General features: G+C 55.4%; 1 protein-coding gene across 1 annotated transcript in view; it reads left to right on the forward strand.

Moving 5' to 3' along the window:
- The first annotated feature begins 892 nt into the window (after nucleotides 1–892).
- The window catches only part of TNS1 (tensin 1), a 196,948-nt gene continuing 178,880 nt past the window's right edge, over nucleotides 893–18,960 (forward strand). Inside the window, exons 1-2 of the mRNA XM_029224920.1 lie at nucleotides 893–1,029; nucleotides 13,319–13,433. Of these exons, the coding sequence (XP_029080753.1) occupies nucleotides 997–1,029; nucleotides 13,319–13,433 (148 nt within the window). The 5' untranslated portion in view covers nucleotides 893–996. The remainder of the gene's footprint in view (nucleotides 1,030–13,318; nucleotides 13,434–18,960) is intronic.

Consider the following 18,960-nt stretch of genomic DNA (forward strand, 5'->3'; position numbering starts at 1 on the left):
TAAGGTGAGGGGGAGGGAAGGGAAGGGCTGGCGGGGGCGGGTGGGGGGACAGTGTAGGGGGAGAAGTAGGCACGTGGAATGGTGGGAGGTGAAAACTGGGCCCTGGGCGGGGGAGCAGGGGCGGTGGAGGAGGAAGTGGGGAAATGCAAACCAAATGTTGGCCCGGGGCACAGTCAAGAAAAACAGACTCTCGCGGGAGCCTGGAGCGGGGCTCCTTTTAGGAAGGGCAGGAAGGGCTGGGACAGATGTTTGGAGAAAAGAAAGAAAGAAGGGGAAAAAAAAGTAAGAAAGAAGTTGGAATGAAATCCACAGCCCTGGGGGCAGGGCCGTTCTCCAGCGGTCTCAGGCCAGGCTTCTCTTGAGTAAAGCGTGGAGTGGGCTCTGAGCTTGCCGAATGGGCACCAGGGTGCCCGGGCACTGACCTAGCTAAGTGAGTGCAAGTGACTTTGTGTTCCGAGGGCAGGAGGGCATGCGTGTGTCCTTGGAGATGGGATGGGGCTGAGGAACCCCAGCTCAAGCGGACTGTGCTGTCCCATATCTGTCCGTCCCTCCATCAGTGGTCTGGGGGTGGAGGTCTGCAGTGAGTAGAGCAGACTCCAGGCCTGGCAGTGTCAGATCCAACCAGAAGGCAGGAGCAGCTTGGTGGCTCACAGGGGTTGTGCGTCTGGGGTGGGGGGGTGGCTTCTGGGGGGAGGGGCTGTCTCCAGTAGCTGTCCCTTTGCTCTGCTTCCTTCCCACCCCCCGCGAAGCAGGGCTTCTGACCCCCAAAGCCACCAGTGGAGCTGGGAGGAGGGAGGAGACAGGCGGCTGGGACTAGGGGGTGGAGTGAGGGGAGGAGGAGAGGGAGGGAGGGTGAACGGGAGGCAGGGCGAGCACTGCAGATACTGGCGCTGCCGCGGGCTCAGAGCTCCCTTCTGCCTGCTCCGAGGGGACTGCGAGCTCAGGGGGACCCTTTGCAGTCCCCGGGCGTGGCCCCAGGGACGGGGACCCTCGAAGATGACGTGGATCTGTCTGTCCTGCATGCTCTGGGTAGGTGTGGTAGCGTTAGCTAGGAGGTCGAACCGCCGCCCCCCCCTTCGACCTTAGCCTTACCCTGAGAGCCTGGGATTGGGGGAGTGTTGGTGGTGAAGGAGGGGGCCTTTTTGCCTCTGAGAGACAGAAGGAAAGACTGACTTGAGTAGACCCTCAGCCTGAGTCTGTCTCCATCAACGGGGCCCAGGCCCCAGTTCTGCCGGTCAGTACATCCCCCCTCCCCAGTGTCCTCTCCCCCAGTTGAGTCCAGGAGCTGTAAGTAGAAGGAAGCCATCATAAAGTTTGTTTCTTTTTGGAGCCACTCCTGTCTCCATTCCCACCCCATACCGGGGTGAAAATTCTTCACCCCTCAAGTTGCTCAGCCTAAGAGTCTGGGGGGGGGCAGTGGGAGGGGCCTGAGGAACAGGGGGCATTGACCTAGAAGATGAAAGCTGGAAAAGCCAGGCTGGGGAAAAGTTCTGCTCGGGTTCCATCACTTTTACCCCAATTTCAGCTTCTACCCGCTGCCATCCCCCCCCCCACAGCCCTCCCATCCTTACCAAGACCTCCCCCGACCCCCTTCAGTCCCAGAGGAGGAAGCCACAGCCTCCTCTTTCCCCTTTCTTGGCCCCAGATTCAGGAAGGTGTGCGTCAGTGCAGGGTGCTTGAAGGGTGGGCAGGCAGGGTCTGGGGGCCACATGGTGAGGGTTAAAAGTCTTGAGGCCAGTCAGGGCAGAGGCTCCTGGGAGAGAGGGGGCTGGGGCTGGGAGAGGGCTGACTGCTGCAGGAGGGGAGGGGGCAGGGATGGGAGACCCCTTCCTCAGAGGGGCTCCGCTCTCTGGGCTGGGTGAAGGCATGCACAGGGGTCAGGAGGGCAAGGAAGTCATCCCTGGCTGAGGTTAATGTTGGTCTCAAAGAGCGTGATGGCTGGTTTGGGGGAGGGAGCTCCAGGCCCAGGATCCAGATGTGGCCTTTCCTGCCCCTTTCCCTGTCCCGGCCCGTCCTCGGGAGGCCCTCCTCGGCCCAGGCGAGCCCAGGTTGAGGACAGTGGTGGGAGATCAGACTTCGGGCAGTCAGGTGTGCTCTGGGCAGAGAGGGGAAGTGGGGAGGGGGCGGGCATGAGGGCGTTTGGGTGGCGTGTGGGGCTTGGGTGTGGGCGTGGTCTGAGTAAGAGACTGAAGGTGTCTGGAGCGTCCTGCACAGAGGATGCGTCAGGGGCTCGCTGGGCTGCTGTCAACATCTGTATAATGGGAGCCTTGGCCAAGGTCATTTCTCCAGCCCCTTTCAGCTCCCTGGGACAGACTCTGGAAGGCCTGAGGATGGTGCTGAGGAGAGAGGCTGGCAGGGAGGGAGGCCTGCGGTGGGAAGGATGGCAGTTAGACTTCCAGGGGTGATGCGGGTGTGGATGGAGACAGGGCCACGTCAGCGGAGAGGCTCTGGGAGAAGCGCTGCACGGCTCTGAGCCTCAGTTTCCCTGTGGGTAAGACGAGGGTGATGGCGGGGAGGTGCAGAGAGGTGAGCATGAGTGCCTAGTCCATGTCACTTCTCTCCCTGAGAGCTGGGGACCAAGGGCTGGTGTGGATGCAGCCACTTTTCTAAGGCCCTCCCCTCACCCCTTTTCCTGTCCTCTCTCCTGGTGCCTCCCCGCCCCTGTCCCTCCCCAGCTCTGTGAGACAGCCCAGCAGGCAGGCTTCTGTGGGAGTGGAAAGAGGCCGGTGGGAGTGGGCTGGGGAGAAGGGTGTTTTCTCTCCATCCTGCCCGGCCTGGATGCCCATTGCCAGGGTGGGCCCGAGTCTGGAGGGTGTGGACTGGCCCGAAGGCACAGCCCTGGCCCCATCAAGCTCCTTGTCCCCCTCCTCCAGTTGTCCCAGCAACCTTCCTCCTTTCCGGGTGGGCCTCTATGGGGCTGGGGTGTAAGTTTGTAGCAGGAAGGGGAGGGGTAGCTGGTACCAGTTCCGGAGAGGGGACATGGAGGTCCTGGAGACCTTGACAAGGGAGCTGCTTCCGCCTTGAGAGGCTCCTGCTGGTGGGAAGTGCGTGGACTTTGACACCAGGCAGGGCTAGGCTCAGATCCTAGTTCTGTCATTTACCAGATGGGCAGCCTTGGGTACGGCAGTTCCCTTCTTGAGCCTCAGTTTCCTGATTCCGTAAAGTGGGGAGAATAATACACACCTTGTCTGGCTGGGGTGAGGACAGAGACAAAGTATGTCAAAAGACCAGGTACCCAGGCACTCAGTAGGTGCTCAGTAAATGCTGGTCCCTACCCCACTCCACAACCTCCTTCTTGGCTCACGGGATCCCCTGTATTGCAGATCTGATGTGTGGGAGGATCTCCCCAGGAATAGCTGCAGACATTTCATCCAAGAAGTAATCTATCTCTAATGCGTAGTTTTAACAAGCTCTAGGAATAAAAATCACTTTATTAGCTGAGGAGCCGAGCTATATATTATGCATAGCTTGATTTTCTCATCAAATGCTCCCATTCGCTATTACATATTCAAGCACGGTTTATTTAGAAAATAATTACATGCCTATTAATTGAGGCTTTTTGGTGTTACACCAATGGAGTTAGAGCTGCAGGCCCTTCCTTCTGGAGGGGCTTATTCTGTTTTCAGAAACTGGGAAGGGGCTTATTAGATGGGGCTGAAAGAGCCACAGGCATGACTGGGGGCCAAGTACAGCCCTGGCCCTGCCCTGAGCAAGCCATGTGGCCTCGGGCTCGTCACTTGACTTTTCTGGACCTCATTGAAGCTGACCTCTGAGGCCAGCTGCAGACAATGAAGTGTTCTCTTTTCTGGAGCTGGTGTCCTTCCCAGCGCTAAGCATACATTTTTGTCAGAGGGTCCGCGTGAGCCCCCGGTTTCCTGGTGTGCAGTTCTTGCCCTGTGTACCCCACTCTGACCCCTCCATCCTGAACTCACTCTCTTTGGAGTTTTGTTAGCCTGTAAGGGCTGTGCCCACCGGGGGCCTCCTGGCCACGCGTTTGGGAGCTAGGCTGGGCTGCGTGACACTGACAGGGTCCGAAAGAAAACACCCCCTTTGCAAAATTTTTCAAAATGGGGTTTGAGGCACAAAGTCAGGGGGCAATACCGTACTGTTTTTCTGTGATGCTCAGTGGCAGTGTGGCAGGCTGGCCGAGAGCACAGTGCCTGTGTTTCATCCTGGCCCTGTGACTCGGAAGCTCCGTGGCTTCCAATCTGTTTCTCGGTTGGTTTCTCCAGCTACCTATAGCGTTGTTAAGTTTTAAAGGAGCCAATACATTTCGAATAGCGTTTCTCCCCCAGTAAGAGCTCAAGAAGTGTTAGCTCTCTTTATATGACGGCACATTTCAAGGCCACACAGCAAGTTAGAGTCAGAACTAGGACCTGGCCCTTCTGCGTCCCCATCCAGGGCTTTCCATTCTGGGAATACTTCGGGGAAGGGCAGGAAGGGGTGTAAGGATGATGTGAAGGCCCAGAACGTGCAGGTCTTCTCCTGCAGGCAGCGTGCACAGGGTCAGAGCGCGGATGCTGGCTGTGTGGTCTGGGCAGCCACGTAGCCTCTCTGTGCCTTACCTGCGTCCATTTCCTTGACTTATGCAATTTCATTTGAACCTCACTGTAATTCTGTGAGGTGGGAAGGGAAGGGATGGCTAATTCCAGTTTCTAGCCAAGGCGAAGGGGACCCACAGAGGGGAAGTGGCCCGTCCAAGGGGCCACGTGGCCACTGGGTTCAGTGCTCCTGAAAAGAGGAAGGGTATGGGCCGGGGGCTTTGCAGCTCTGGGTCGAGGGGTTGTTGGCCAGCAGCCTAAGGATAGGAAATGGTGTTAGGGAAGCACCGTGACAAAGAAACCATCCAGTCATTCTGCCAGGTCAACACCCACCCACCCATGTTCCTGTGCATCTGTCTCACCGATGGTTATAGAGGTGCCGACTTTCTTCAAGAAGCTTGCAGGTGTTGGGCAAGTGGTTACAATAAGATGGGTGTTACCAAGAGGGAGACTGTGGGGACATTTAAGGGGGGACCTAGCCTAGACTGGGGGAGAAGGGACATATCAGGAAAGACCTCTTGGGAGGTGAACTTTAAACTAGATCCAAAGATGAAGCTGTGACCTCAGAAATCCAAGTGTGGGAAGTAAGAATAATTGACAAAGGATAAGGAGGGGTAAACCAGCCAGTAGACGGCCTTTGGACAGAGGGGCCCTGACGATGCAACTGCCAGGGCTCCTCCGGATCTCACAGACGGCAGCTGTGGACACACCCTCGGAAGTGGTGGCAGTGCCACGGCTAGGGACCCCGTCTCAGACAGACCTGGATTTGAATCTTCGTTCCATCCTGCCCTCCTTGTGTGTCGCGGAGCACATTCCTCAGCCTCATCATAGGATGTGGTCGTGAGGATTCAGTGAGGGAATCTGTGCCAGCCCCTCGCCGTGATGCCGCCCCTTCAGACTATCCACATCTCTGTGCCCTCCCGCTCCAGGAGATGATTTCATGTTAGAGCACAAAAAAGGGACCTGGGACCTGATGCCCAAAAATGTTGGGACGTGGTTTATGAAGGAGCCAAGGCGAGAGAGAGAGAGAGAAGCAGGCTGATGGCGAGAGATGGTCCAGCTCAGGAAGCCGAGTCACGGGCCGAGGGCCACAAGGTAGAATCCCGGACTCCCCAGGCCTCCGCGTGCTCCTCTGTCACACGGGGAGCTCAGTTAAAGCCACTCTCTGCATCCTTCCTCCCATGGAGATCCAGGGCTACTCGGTGTCAGAGAGCTTTCTCCTCAGCCCGGTGATGCCAGCACCTCAACCCGTGTTCTGTCCCCTGAGGGCAGGACAGTGGGAGTGGGTGTAATTACACTAGAGCGAACCAAGGTCAGACTCCTTCTGACTTGTTTTGGGCTCACACTGTTCTGGACACAGGGGACATGGAGCAGGAGCACGTGCAGATGTGGGCACCTGGCGGACTAGTCCAGCGCACACACAGGCGTGACAACATGAATCAGAGCCCGATTCTGGTGAGCGCTTACTGTGTGTCAGGCGCTGTTCCAGCGTGTTTTCAGGCATTGTCACAACCTATGGGCAGTTGCTATGATTAGCCCACTTAACAGATCAGTAAAGTGAGGCAGACAGGGGTTAAGCGACTTGCCCGGGGTTACCTAGCTAACAGGTGGGGCAGCAGGGACCAGTCAGATTGCACAGAGTGTTGAGACGGGGCACCAAGCACGTGCGACTGAGGAAAGGAAGTGGCGTTGGGCAGCCCTTCCCCTGCATCGAATCATGAGGAAATGACCAGACAAATCCAGATACTGAGGGACATTCTGCAGAACCGCCTGGACTCTTCAAAAAAGTCAGTGTCATAAAAGGGAAATCATAAGGTGGAGTAATGTGTCCACATGAAAGAAGAGGAAAGAAACCCAGCAACTAAATGTAATACAAGATCTTGCTTGGATCCTGAGTCCAAAATAAAAACAAACGCAGACCCAGATGTAATGGGTGTTATTGTGGCAAAAGGGGAAATTAGAATATGTTACTGAAGATTAGATAATGCTATCGTATCGATGTCAAATTTCCCGAGGGCGGTGATTATGTTGGGCTGAGTTAGGGGACAGAGACAGAGCGTGGAAGCGGTGAATCGGGGCCAAGGGCATAGGCGTATTCATCTTTTCCGGAGCTTTTAAAATTTTCATGGTGAAAAAAGAAGACGGGGTGGGGAGATTGTTTTTGAGGGAGGGGGGGGGTGGGTATCTGGGGTCATCTCCCTGCGGGGATGAGGTTTGAATGAGGCCTTCAAGGATGCCTAGAAGCTTGACAAGCTGAGAGGGAGGAAGGCATGCTGGGAAGAGAGAAGAGCAGAGCAGAGGCTCAGAGGTGGATGCAGGGTAGGCAGTTGGGGAGTGGGGCGAGGGGATTGAGATGGCCAGGTGGGCGGGGTATGGACCAAGGCTGCTTTCTTGCTGACTTGAGGGAGTGCAGGTCTTAACTTGGGTGCCTGGGAAGGCATGGAAGCATATTGGGGTGAGTGGGGGTGACCCCATAGAGCTGTGTTCCTTAGAGGCTGTGTGGCGAGGAGAGGTCCAGTGTCTTGGGGCAGGAGGCCGGAGGCTGTTGCAATAGCTCCAGACAAAAGAGACAGGGCCTCCAACAGGCAAAGGCAGTGGAATGAAAAGCACAGGAGGCCGCAAGAATATTTAGGGAGCAACATTTGTGGAGTCTGGCAACTGGTTGGACTGGAGGGTGGAGCTGGGAGGAGTTGAGAGTGACTCAGAGTTTTCCACCCGGGGCAACCAAGAACATGGTGAGGCCATTAGCTGGCTAGGGGATGGCGGGGCTGCTGGTGGTAAGGAACTTCCGTGTGTACATGAAGGTGAGGTGGGGTTGCAGGGAACTTGTGTTTGAGGGGCCGGGGCAGCGGGGGGCTCCTGGACACCAGCCTGCAGCTCCAGTGGGAGTCCCAGTCTTCCCCATAGAAATGACCACTGATGCCAACCAGGTCCTGGCATCCCAATGCAAGGTGATGAGACATGGAGGGGTGGATGGCTGGGAGGCAGGGAGAGGACCGAATGACCCTCCAAGTCTGTCCTAGGCCTGCTTTTCAGTGACTCTCTTTCCCAAGGCTCACTAGCTCGTAGACTTCTGCCCTCTGGCCTCGTCATCCAGGTCTCCTAGTGTGGGGCGCAGGGAACCTGGTGGGGCTGGGCTGGGGAATTTTCTTGGGGAGGTGGCAGGAGCTCATGAGCTGGAGGACCCTAGGGTTATCAGTCCCCCTTCATCACCACCCCCACCCCACTCTGCTTTGCCCCAGGGGGCAGGGAGGAGCCAACAAACAGCCATTCCCACCCCAAGACCAAGGACTCCTGCCAAGGCTGCCCAAGCCAGATGCGCCACACCCCTCTGACAGGCAGCTTGGCTGAACGGAGGGTGGGAGGGAGAGATCCCCCAGAGGGCCAGGAAAGCCCTCCGATGCTGGGTGGGCTTGTTGCAGGGCTAGGGCTCTGGGTTTGGAGGGTAGGGAAGAATGACTTCGGCTGGGACCCCTTCCCTTTTCTGGGTTCTGGCTCTCGAGGGAGGTAGGCTTTGGAAGGACTAGGCAGCTCCTGCCATGGCCAGGCCTCTTCTGTCCTGAATTTCCCCCAGGTCTGTTAGGAGCGAATCCAGCAAGGGAGGGGCCGGGTGTACTTTGTGAGGCTGTCTGCCACTTGTCGGGGAAAATGATGGTCATTGTCATAACAAGCCATTACCCTTGAGCTTGGTGCCTTATGGGCTCGTTCTCATCCTCTGCGTGCACCTGCAGAGTAACCGCGGGCGAGGGCAGGGTAGGTACTAGACCTTCGTTTATCTTCTTCCTCTGGATTTTGACATATGATGGTTAGGAAGTTCTTTCCCCCCCTTGAGTCTAATCATGGGTCCTGGCAGCTTCTGCCCAGTGGGTTTTGTTTTGCCTTCAGTAACTTCACAGCAACTTCTTACAATGACAGCTCCTTCAGATATTTGAAGATGTTCCATCCCAGACTTTCTCCTCCATCATCCTGGCAAACCTTCAGACCTCTGTGGATGACTTTTAACGAGATTACCAGACATCCCACTGTATAGCCAGGGATGCTGTACATCCGGGGTCCCTTTCCTGGGCATGGCCGAACTGGCCTCCTCACTTCCACCGGGGTTGCCCAGCCTCTCATGGAGGGGTGATGTCTCATTAGACATCCCTCTCTCTGTAGCCAGCAGCACGTCTAGTCCCCAGATCCCACAGTCCCTTCCTCTGAAACTGGCCCATTATTTCCCCTACACTGTGTACACTCAGGCTGTCTTGTCGGAACCCCTTATTTTCAACTGGGGACTGTGAGGCCACCGGCTTAGAAAGCAGGTCTCTAGACTCCCATCTCAGTGCTCCCTCAGCCAGACAGTCAGGACGGGGTAGGGGTGAGGGGTAGGAGTGTGCTGGGCCGTCACCCAGAGGCAGCTTAAGGAGGCCTTGAGCGAGGCCAGGGAGTGTGTTTTCTGAACCTGGTTCCTGTTCCCCAAGCCCGGGCGGGAGGAGAGTTTGTAAACTCAGACGTTATGGAGTTGGCCAGGCAGGGCAGGGAAGCCCAGGGCCCAGGGGGGAAGCCCGGTGTTTGCTTGTCAGCTTGGAAGTCTCCTCTGTTTACTGGACAGCCTGGACCCTCTCTGGGGAGATTCCACTGCCCTGACTATGCTTTAGGGAGGAGGCCTCTTTCCCTGGGCTTTGGAGGAAGGGCTGGATTTGGGGTGTAGTCAGAGAAAGCTGGGGGATAAGCTGGCACAGGGAGCTTTGCTGACTTAGTGGGGTAGGAGAGGCAGGCTTCGGGGGGCAGACTAGGCCTGAGATGATGGGGCTTTAGGGCTTCCTGCCTGCCCACCCTCCCAGACAGGCCTTAAATTGAACCCCGAGTCCCCTCCCTGCTTCTCCTCCTATCCTAGGCCTTGGCCGCTGCAGTTGATGTGGGACTGGGTCCCCTCCCTGGAATGTCTGTGACAGAGATCATTTGGAAGGCCGCCAGCCAGGGGCAGAGATGGGAAAACGGGGGAGGAGAGACCTCAGAATAGGAGGGGACTCGCCTGCCCCTCCTTGTGGGATGGCGGACACTGGGTCAAGTCCAGAGCTGGACCCTCAGCCTACCGCCCCCCGTCCCCCTCCCCTTCCCCAGCCGAAGCTGGAAGCATGGCTCCCAGAATGAAGTGTCTGGAGTATCAGAACCCAGGTCCTGCTGCCTTGCCCAGCCACCAGGGGGCACTGCTGCTCTCTTGTACCCACTCCTGACTCCACCACCCTCTCTGCTCTCTGGTCTCTGCTCTGGGCTTTATATCTGCTCCGTCCTGCCTCCTTACCGTCTTGACAAATAGTCTGTCTCCTTGAATTTTGACACAATCTAAAACTTCAGAAAAGTGGCAAATACAGTGCAAAGAACTTTTTTTTTTTCCTGAGCTATTTGAGAGTAAGTTGCTGACACATTGCCCTATCACCCCTGAATACTTCCCTATTTTCCTACAGGGACTTTCCCTACCTAACCCAACACAGCCATCCAAGCCAGGAAATTGACATTGATGCGTGACCTTCTCATCCTCAGACACCACTGAAGTTTGGCCAGTTGTCCTAATGATGTCCTTTGGGGGCGTGGAAAGAATCCAGTTCAGAATCAGCCGTGGCATTTGGTTGTCATGTCTCCTTAGTCTCCTTCAGTCTGGAAATCTCCTCAACCTTTCCTTGACTTTCGTGACCTTGTCACTTTGGAATATTATAAGCCACTTAATTTGTGGACTGTCCCTCCACTGGGTTGGTCTGATGCTTCCTCATGACTAGATTCAGCTTGTGTCTCTTTGGCAGGAGTATCGCAGAGGTGACGTTCTGTTCTCATCCCCTCCGTGGCACACAATCTCCACTCACCCTGTTACTGGTGACGTTAGCTTTGATCACTTGATTAAAGTGGAGTGTGCCAGGGAAAGTTACTTTTTTCCCCTTTGTAATTTATAAGCATGATGTGGGGAGGTGCTTTGAGACTCGTAAATACTCTGTTCCTCGTCAGACTTTGTACTCACTTATTTCACATATCACTATGGACTCATTTAAGCCATTACTATCATTATGTATTTTGATGCTCAGATCTTCCCAGATCTGAGGAGCCCCTTCAAGCTGGCTCCTGTGTCCTATTGTCTGTCTGTCCCCCTTTGATCCTCTGGTTCCCTTTATAGTCTCTGTGTGTTTCTATCTAATCTCTCTCATTCTCTGTGTGTGCTTGTTTGTCTCTGTCTTTGTCTCTGCCTTTATCTTGGTCCTCTTTTTTTTCTTCTCTGTCTGACTGTTGCTGTTCCCTGTCTTTCTCTGCCTTCTCTCTCTGTCTCTCTTTGTCTTTCTCTCTCTTGTCTCTGTCTCTGACTCTTTCTGTCTCTCTCTCCCCCTCTACTTCTCTCTCTATCTCTTTGCCTCTTTTCCTACTGGCTTTCTCTCTTATTTTGTCCGTTTTTCTCTCCGTGCCTCTCATGGTTCTGTCTCTTTTGCCCAGGACTCACCACTACAGGATCTTCAGCTGGGAGTCCTGGACATGCTGGGTTTGTGGGATGCTGCCACCAGTCCTCTGAACACGCAGAGTGGGGAGGCTTGGACCAGGGTGCTAGGAGGGGGACTTGGAGGAGAAGAACCTTCTCCCTGGTCTGTGATCATGTCTGTGTGTGTCCATGCATGTGCAGAGGGCATTGGAAAGCTCTGTACCTTTGGCGGGTGGGGCGCAGGCTGCAGAAGCGTCAGTGTCTGTGCTCTGCTGCCCCCTGCTGCTGGAGCCGGGAAATGAATCCAGTTATAGGTACCAGGGTGAGGTGCCTCGGAGAGGAATGGTGCCTGCAGGCAGGGCAGGACTTCCCGGGGAGTCCTCTGAATGGGGAGCCTTCCCAGCATGTGCCTGGGCTGGGGGCTGCGGGTGGGAAGAGGGTGGTCCTAAGCAGCGTGGATGCAGGACTTTGCGGCTTAGACTGTGTTCAGATGTGTGGTCACAAGCAGTGTGGGGCCCAACCTCAGGGTGTCTGGAGGGGGCAAATGAGGCCCCTGTTAGTGGTGGGGTGGTGGCTAGCCCCGGGATCGCGGCAAGCCAGACACGGAGAAGGCTTGGACTGCCAGCCCGCCTCTCATCCCATGTGTGTGGTGGTGTAGTTTTAAAAATTTTTTTTAACATCTTTATTGGAATATAATTGCTTTGCAATGTTGTATAACAAAGTAAATCAGCTATACATATACTTATATCCCCATATCCCCTCCCTCTTGTGTCTCCCTCCCACCCTCCCTATCCCACCCCTCTAGGTGGTCACAAAGCACCGAGCTGAGCTCCCTGTGCAATGTAGCTGCTTCTCACTAGCTATGTTTTACATTTGGGAGTGTATATATGTCCATGCCACTCTCTCACTTCATCCCAGCTTACCCTTCCCCCTCCCCATGTCCTCAAGTCCATTCTCTACGTCTGCGTCTTTATTCCTGTCCTGCCCCTGGGTTCTTCAGTACCATTTTTTTTTTTTGAGATTCCATATATATGTGTTAGCATATGGTGTTTGTTTTTCTCTTTCTGACTTACTTCACTCTGTATGACAGACTCTAGGTCCATCCACCTCACTACAAATAACTCAATTTCATTTCTTTTTATGGCTGAGTAATATTCCATTGTATATATGTGCCACATCTTCTTTATCCATTCATCTGTCGATGTTTACTTAGGTTGCTTCCGTGCCCTGGCTATTGTAAATAGAGCTGCAATGAACATTGTGGTACATGACTCTTTTTGAATGATGGTTTTCTCAGGGTATATGCCCAGTAGTGGGATTGCTGGGTCATATGGTAGTTCTATTTTAGTTTTTTTTTTTTGCGGTACGCGGGCCTCTCACTGTTGTGGCCTCTCCCGTTGCGGAGCACAGGCTCCGGACGCGCAGGCTCAGCGGCCATGGCTCACGGGCCCAGCCGCTCCGCGGCATGTGGGATCTTCCCGGACCGGGGCACGAACCCGTGTCCCCTACATCGGCAGGCGGACTCCCAACCACTGCGCCACCAGGGAAGCCCTGGTGGTGTAGTTTTAAAAAGGATATTTAACCTGTTGATATTTTCATAATGTAAAGAATAGTAAATAAAAATAAAGATGGAAGAAGCCTTCTGGGCTGGAGCACGGGGTGGTAGTGAGGGTGAGAGAGAGAAAGCTGAGGGGCATGGCACTCGGGGACATGGGTAAAAGGTCGCGGGCCATCAGCAGTAGGATGGAGGAATGAGTCAGTTGCATGCACACGGTGGAGTACCATGCAGCAGCACAAAGGAGGAGCTGCTGCTGTGTGAGCACAGGGATGAATCTCCCACATTCTTGCTGAGTCAGAGAAGCAGACACAGGAGTATATACTGTATAACTCCATTCATATGAAGCTTAAAAACCTGTCAAAATGGATCTTCGGTGACAGAAGTCACAGCAGTATTTGCCTTGGGGTGATATTGACTGGGACGCCACGAGGGAGCCTCCTGGGCTGTGGGTCCGTGGGGCATACGCGTGTCAAACCGTATTGAGCGATACACTTAAAATGAGTGCACTCTGCTGATAAACTAAATCAGAAAAGTGATTAAGAATCCATGGAGGGGGCTGGGGTTTTCGACTGTTGTCTGACCCCACCTCTGACTGGGAGTCTGGGTCGCACCCACAGCATTCTCTTTCCCTGGGCACCTCCTCCCATAAATGGGCTCGGGCCTTTCACAGCTGAAGGGGCTCTCACCTCTCCTTTCCCCCAGTGCTTGCCTGCTTCTCCCCTGGTCCCCTGGCTCTTTCCCGAGGAGCCCGGCCTGATCACTCTGCCTCTCCTCCCACAGCCAGAGGACCTGGAGGCCCCCAAGACTCACCACTTCAAGGTGAAGACCTTCAAGAAGGTGAAGCCCTGTGGGATCTGCCGACAAGTCATCACCCGGGAGGGCTGCACCTGCAAAGGTGAGCAGCTGGCTGGGCCACGGGGGATGGGGAGCACGTCTTCACGGGAGTGAGGTGCCCGAGGCCCGGGTCAGGCTGGGATGTCCTTGGGGTCCTGACTTGGCGCCCGGTTCTCATTTGGGAGGGGATGCTGAGCACACGGATAGCAAGCATGTGGGTATGTGTGGATGGCACATGGCAGGCGATGGGTGGCATGGAAATGGCATGTAGCTTATGTGTGGATGGCGTACAGGTGGCATGTGAATGGCTTAGGGAAGACATATGGATATTATGTGGTGGCAGGTGGATGGTGAGTGGCTGGCGTGTGGAGGGCGTGTGAGAGGGTATGGTTGGCCTGCAGATGTCATGTGGTTGGCACGTGGATGGCGTGTGGTCGGCACGTGGAGGGCCTGTGGAAGGTGTGTGTGGGGGTGTGTGCCTGGCACTAGGAGTACTGCAAAGATGCCAAGCCGTGGTCCTGCCCTTGTGGCAGCTTAGGGGTGAGTTTAAGAGGCCCCCAGTTAGCCTCGGAGGAGGGCCTGCTCAATGGCAGGCTTTTGTAATCCCCGTTCTCATGTGCTCCTGGAACGGCCTGGGCTTGGCTGTCACGGCTGCCGGAGGAGTTGGTGTCTTGCCCCAGGTCACACTGTGAAAGCAGAAGGAGGCCTCTGCACCCAATCTCAGCGACTGACACCATCACCCGCCCAGTTGCCCCACCAGATGCCTCCCTCTCTCTCACCCCCACCTCCCATCAATCACCAGCACTCCCCCCTCCATACAGCTTGAGTCGCTGAGCCTCTCTGCAGCCAGTTCAGGCTGCCGACACCTCTCACCCGTGCAGCTGACAGCTGTCCCTCTGCCTCTGGCATCCTGACCCACCCTCTCAGCCCACCCCCGCACCAGCTTCCGGAGGGCCTCGATGTCAGGTCCCCGGGTTTAGCCTTGGGAGCCCCCGCTCCCTGAAGACAGCGCACACCCCTTCCTGCGGCTGCGCGGCCTGGTGTTGGAGGTTGGAGAGGGTGGATGGAAGTGTGTGTGTGTGTGTGTGTGTGTGTGTGCGTGTGCATGTGGGGGGCATTCCAGGCAAAGCCTTTCGGGCCAAGGGCAGAATTTTATGGTCCTTAATTGCAGGACTGGGACACACCCAGACTGAGTTTAGGGGGCCCGACAGGAATTTATGCCATACCAAAATTAGCCACATGGTGGCACCCTCCTCCCAAGAGTCCTGGCTGGCGCGGGTGGTGGTTTCGGGTCGGAGCTGGGAGAAGCCCGGGGGGCGTTGCCTAGGCTGGGGTTTTGCCTTTTGCTTCCGTCACCACCTCCACCTCATCCCGTCCCTTGAACCTGCTCATGTTAGCCCCCCCGCCCCGTTCCTTCCTTCCTCCCCCAATGCACCTTCCCTTCCCCCCAGTGACTCTGACACGGCTCTGATAGGAGGCAGCACAGGGCTGGGGGCGTAAGGAAGTCCGGCACTCTCACCGCGTGACCTTGGGCACATCTCTGGCTGCATATTCTGTGATCGTCTGTGGTCCTAACTTCCCCAGATGACCTGGCTTGAGGGCCTGGGTTGAGGAGGGGATTTGACCCCATGTGCATGGAAGGCTCCCAAGGCGAGCAGAGATGACCCCGGTCTCACCTGGTTCAGAGCCTGGCCCTGCTGGTGTGAACCAGAGTGGAGGGTAGGTGGCCAGTGGGCTGCCAGGCTGGGGTGGCTGCTCTGGGTGAGTTAGTGGGAAGAAGAGGGAAAAAAGCCAGGGCCACTCTCCAGAGGCACCACCTGGTGTCAGGACTGGACCATGGAAGGACCAGGGACCCCCAGCCCCACAAGGGAAGACAGAAGACTCCCAGCTATACAGGCCACATGTGTATCCCCAGCAAGAGGGTTGGGGTCACTAGGCTTGGGGGCAGGGTTGGGGCCATTGGGCTTACTGGTGGGAGATGCAGGAGTGTGCCAACTTTCTGTGCTTTGGAACCAGGAGGTTGTGGTGGCATGAGATCCCCCTTATCCTTCCCTCTCTCCCTTCCTCCATCCATCCATCCGTCCATCCATCCAGGTCCACCAGATATAGCTGTACAGGTTGTTCTCTGGCTGAGGGGGCCATTCACCAAGGCCAATCCAAAGGGTTTGCTGTGCTCTTGTTTCCTCTTCCAGTCTTCAAGTCTCCGGCTGCACCATGGTGACCCTCTGGATTAGTGGCTGGGGGTTCTGGGTCGAATGTCAAGGCCCTGCATTCACAGTCTCCATGGGGCTTGCAAAGCTGAGGGAATTTTGCTGCAGACAGGGGCAGTGAGGACACCTTCCCAGATCTAGAGAGACTGGAGCATTTGTCCTGTCTCCCACTGGCTGCCGTACCCCATAGCTCCCCATCCTACTGCATTTCACTGTTTAATGGACTATGGCTGAAGGGGGTGGGGTGGGAGACGGGGTCGGGAAGAGAGTCAAGGAACCTGGGGTCTAGTTCTGGTTCTGGGAGACTCAAAGGCGAACAAGGCAGACAAAGAACGAAGGTGTGTGGACATGTGGGTGTAAGCGTGACGGATATACAGGCAAAGAGGTGGTCGTGAGACTGCGGCTGGTCTTCTGCTGCGCTGAGCCTGTTTCCTTCTGTGTATCGCGGGGTTAATAGTAAACCCTGTCCTCGTCTTTGAGGGGGTGCTTGTGAGGAGCACTGAGGTTCTGTGTGTGGCTGTAAAGTGAGCACTAGTGTCAGGACAAAGGCTCCCTGTGCGGAGACAGAGACGGATGAGACAACTGGAGGAGAAGAGGCCTGGGGCCTTTGTCAGTGGCCCAGCCTCGAGTTCTGGGCCTGCCACTCACAGGCCAGGTGACCTCAGATAAATCCCTTCACCGCTTGAACCTCAGTTTCCTCATCTATAGATAAAGGGTTGGACCAAGAATATCTACTGAGGGCTTCCCTGGTGGCGCAGTGGTTGAGAATCTGCCTGCCGATGCAGGGGACACGGGTTCAAGCCCTGGTCTGGGAAGGTCCCACATGCTGCGGAGCAACTGGGCCCGTGAGCCACAACTACTGAGCCTGCACGTCTGGAGCCTGTGCTCCGCAAGAGGAGAGGCCACGATAGTGAGAGGCCCGTGCACCGCGATGAAGAGTGGCCCCTGCTTGCCACAACTAGAGAAAGCCCTCGCACAGAAACGAAGGCCCAACACAGCCAAAAATAAATAATTAAACAGACCAATGAACCAACAACAACAAAAAAGAATATCTACTGGGGCCCAGACTATGGGGGTCCTGGAGAATTCCCTTGTTGGAGTCTGGAGAGCCTGGATAACTCTCCCAGTATAGGCTGCCACTCCACCCCCTGTGTGTATGTGTGCACCCATCTGACAATCATGAACCTCTGGGCTGGATGCCATGCCAGGTACTGGTGCCAAGACCCAGCCCCTGACCTGGGAAGACAGACATGCTGTCAGTCAGAGAGCCCGGTGGCAAAGCTGACACAGAGGTGTGTGTGTGAAAAGCTGTCTCTGACTCAGCAGAGATTTTCCTGTCAAGCTTCAGGAGGGAATCCATATGTAGGCTGGGTCTTGAGGGATGTGTAGGAGTTCCTCAGTTCAAACAGAGGGTTTCCCACAGGTCTCTGGGAGCAGTGCTCTAGGGAGTCTAGGGCCTTGCCCAAGGGCCCTAGCCTCCCACCAGGCTGAAACCCAAGGGAAGAGACCAGAATGCCAGCTCAAGGGCCCAAGGCCTGCCATCTGGATCTGAATTGGGGCCCAGACTTAGAGTACTCGCCTTCTTAATGTTTCTGGTCAGCTTGGAAGGTGGGGGCAGTTACCTGCAGTTGCCCCAGGGTAGAAACTTGCCTTAATGGGAGAAGTCTATCTAGAAAATCTCACTAGTTGGATTTGGGGAGACCTTGTTTCAGGGAGCTTTCTCTTTACTGGGGATCCCAGCTTCTACCCTGTGTCTGAGTCACTCCCTTCTTGGAGTCACTGGAAGCAGCCTGGTAGGGTGGGAAGATGCTGTTTTCCAGTCCTGGCTTCCCCCTGCGTGGTTGTGTGACCTTGGGTGAGACAATTAACCTCTCTGGGCCTGGTTTTCCTGGTTCTCTAAATGAGGGGTTGGACTAGATCAGAGGTTCTTAACCATGTTCCAAAGGAGCTGTAGGGTTCTTTCGGGGCCCGAGGGGGTAGGAAAAGGGGGAAATCCTAGGGCAGGCTTAAGGACCTGGGTCCCTGGAACCCCTGCCCACTTTAATCAGAGCAGCTCTGGTTTTAGGAGTTAAATATATCAGGAAGCAGGATGGTGTGGGGGTCTTTCACTTGGCTCAGACATCCTAGATTCAAATCCCAGCTCTTACCAGTGAGAACTGAGGCAGACTGTTTCACCTTTCTGTGCCTTAGTTACCTCACCTTTAAAACGGGACAGACGGCAAACCTCCCGCCTTGGGCTACCGTGGGGATTACCTGAGATAATATATGTAAAGTGCTCAGAACAGATCCTGGCACATAACAAGCATTCAGTAAGTGCCAACCAATATCACTGAGATTCCATGTAAGAGTCCAGCTGCATCAGGATTTTGGCTGCCAAAACAAGAGCTTGAAAACCACTGGATGGGATGACCTAGAAGGTTTCTTCGTGCTTCAACTTCAGAGCCACACCATACCCACTCCCCCGCGACCACCCCCAGAGTCACCTTGCATTAGGGTTCTCCAGAGAAACAGGACAACAGGATAGATAGGTAAGTAGGTAGGTAGGTAGATAGACAGATATTCATTATAAGGAATTGGCTCACATGATTGTAGAGACTTGGCAAGTCCAAAATCTGCAGGGCAGATGGTCAGGTGGGAGACCCAGGGAGGAGTTGCAGTTCAAGTTCAAAAGCTGGCAGAATGCCTTCTTGCTTGGGGAGATCAGTCTTTGTTGTTCAGGCCTTCAACGGATTGGACGAGGCCCACCCACATATGGGAGGGAATGTGCTTTACTCAGAATCTACTGATTTAAATGTTCATCTCATCCACAAAACATCCAAAAAACAAACCATTCACAGAAACATCTAGAAGAATGTTAAACAAATCTCTGGGTACCGTGGACTAGCCAAGTTGGCACCTAATATAAACCATCATATACCTCCAGGCCAGGCTACGGAAGTAAGCAAGGCAGGGAAGGGCGGCGAGGCCTGGTGGGCAGGTGGGCGGCTGAGCAGGTCTCTGCCAGCTGGGGAAGGAGCGGAGGCCGGCCACGCATGCAGGCAGTTATCGCCGGGGTCAGGTGCACACCGAGGCTATGCGCTCATTTTCCGACCCGAGGCCAGGAGGAAAAGGCCATTTAGGTCCCAACAATGTGGCTTCCTGTGTTCCCGAGAGGCAGGAAGCCACCCCAGGAGAGAGTCCAGGCAGCCCAGCAAGGCAGGAGTAGGCCAAGGGCTGGGGTTGGGGTGCAGTGCCCCACCCCTACAGGTAACCTACAGACCTCTCCCCTCTATGGTGCTTTCTCCTCCATCTCAGGCCGCTGGCCTGGCCCTGCTGTGTGGGGACAGTGTTGACACCCGTGGGCTGAGGTGGGGCTCCTGGGCTCCATGGAGTTTTGGT

The sequence above is a fragment of the Monodon monoceros genome, unplaced genomic scaffold (genome assembly GCF_005190385.1).
Source record: "Monodon monoceros isolate NGI ecotype Baffin Bay Population unplaced genomic scaffold, NGI_Narwhal_1 Super_Scaffold_16, whole genome shotgun sequence".
Lineage (NCBI taxonomy): Eukaryota > Metazoa > Chordata > Mammalia > Artiodactyla > Monodontidae > Monodon > Monodon monoceros.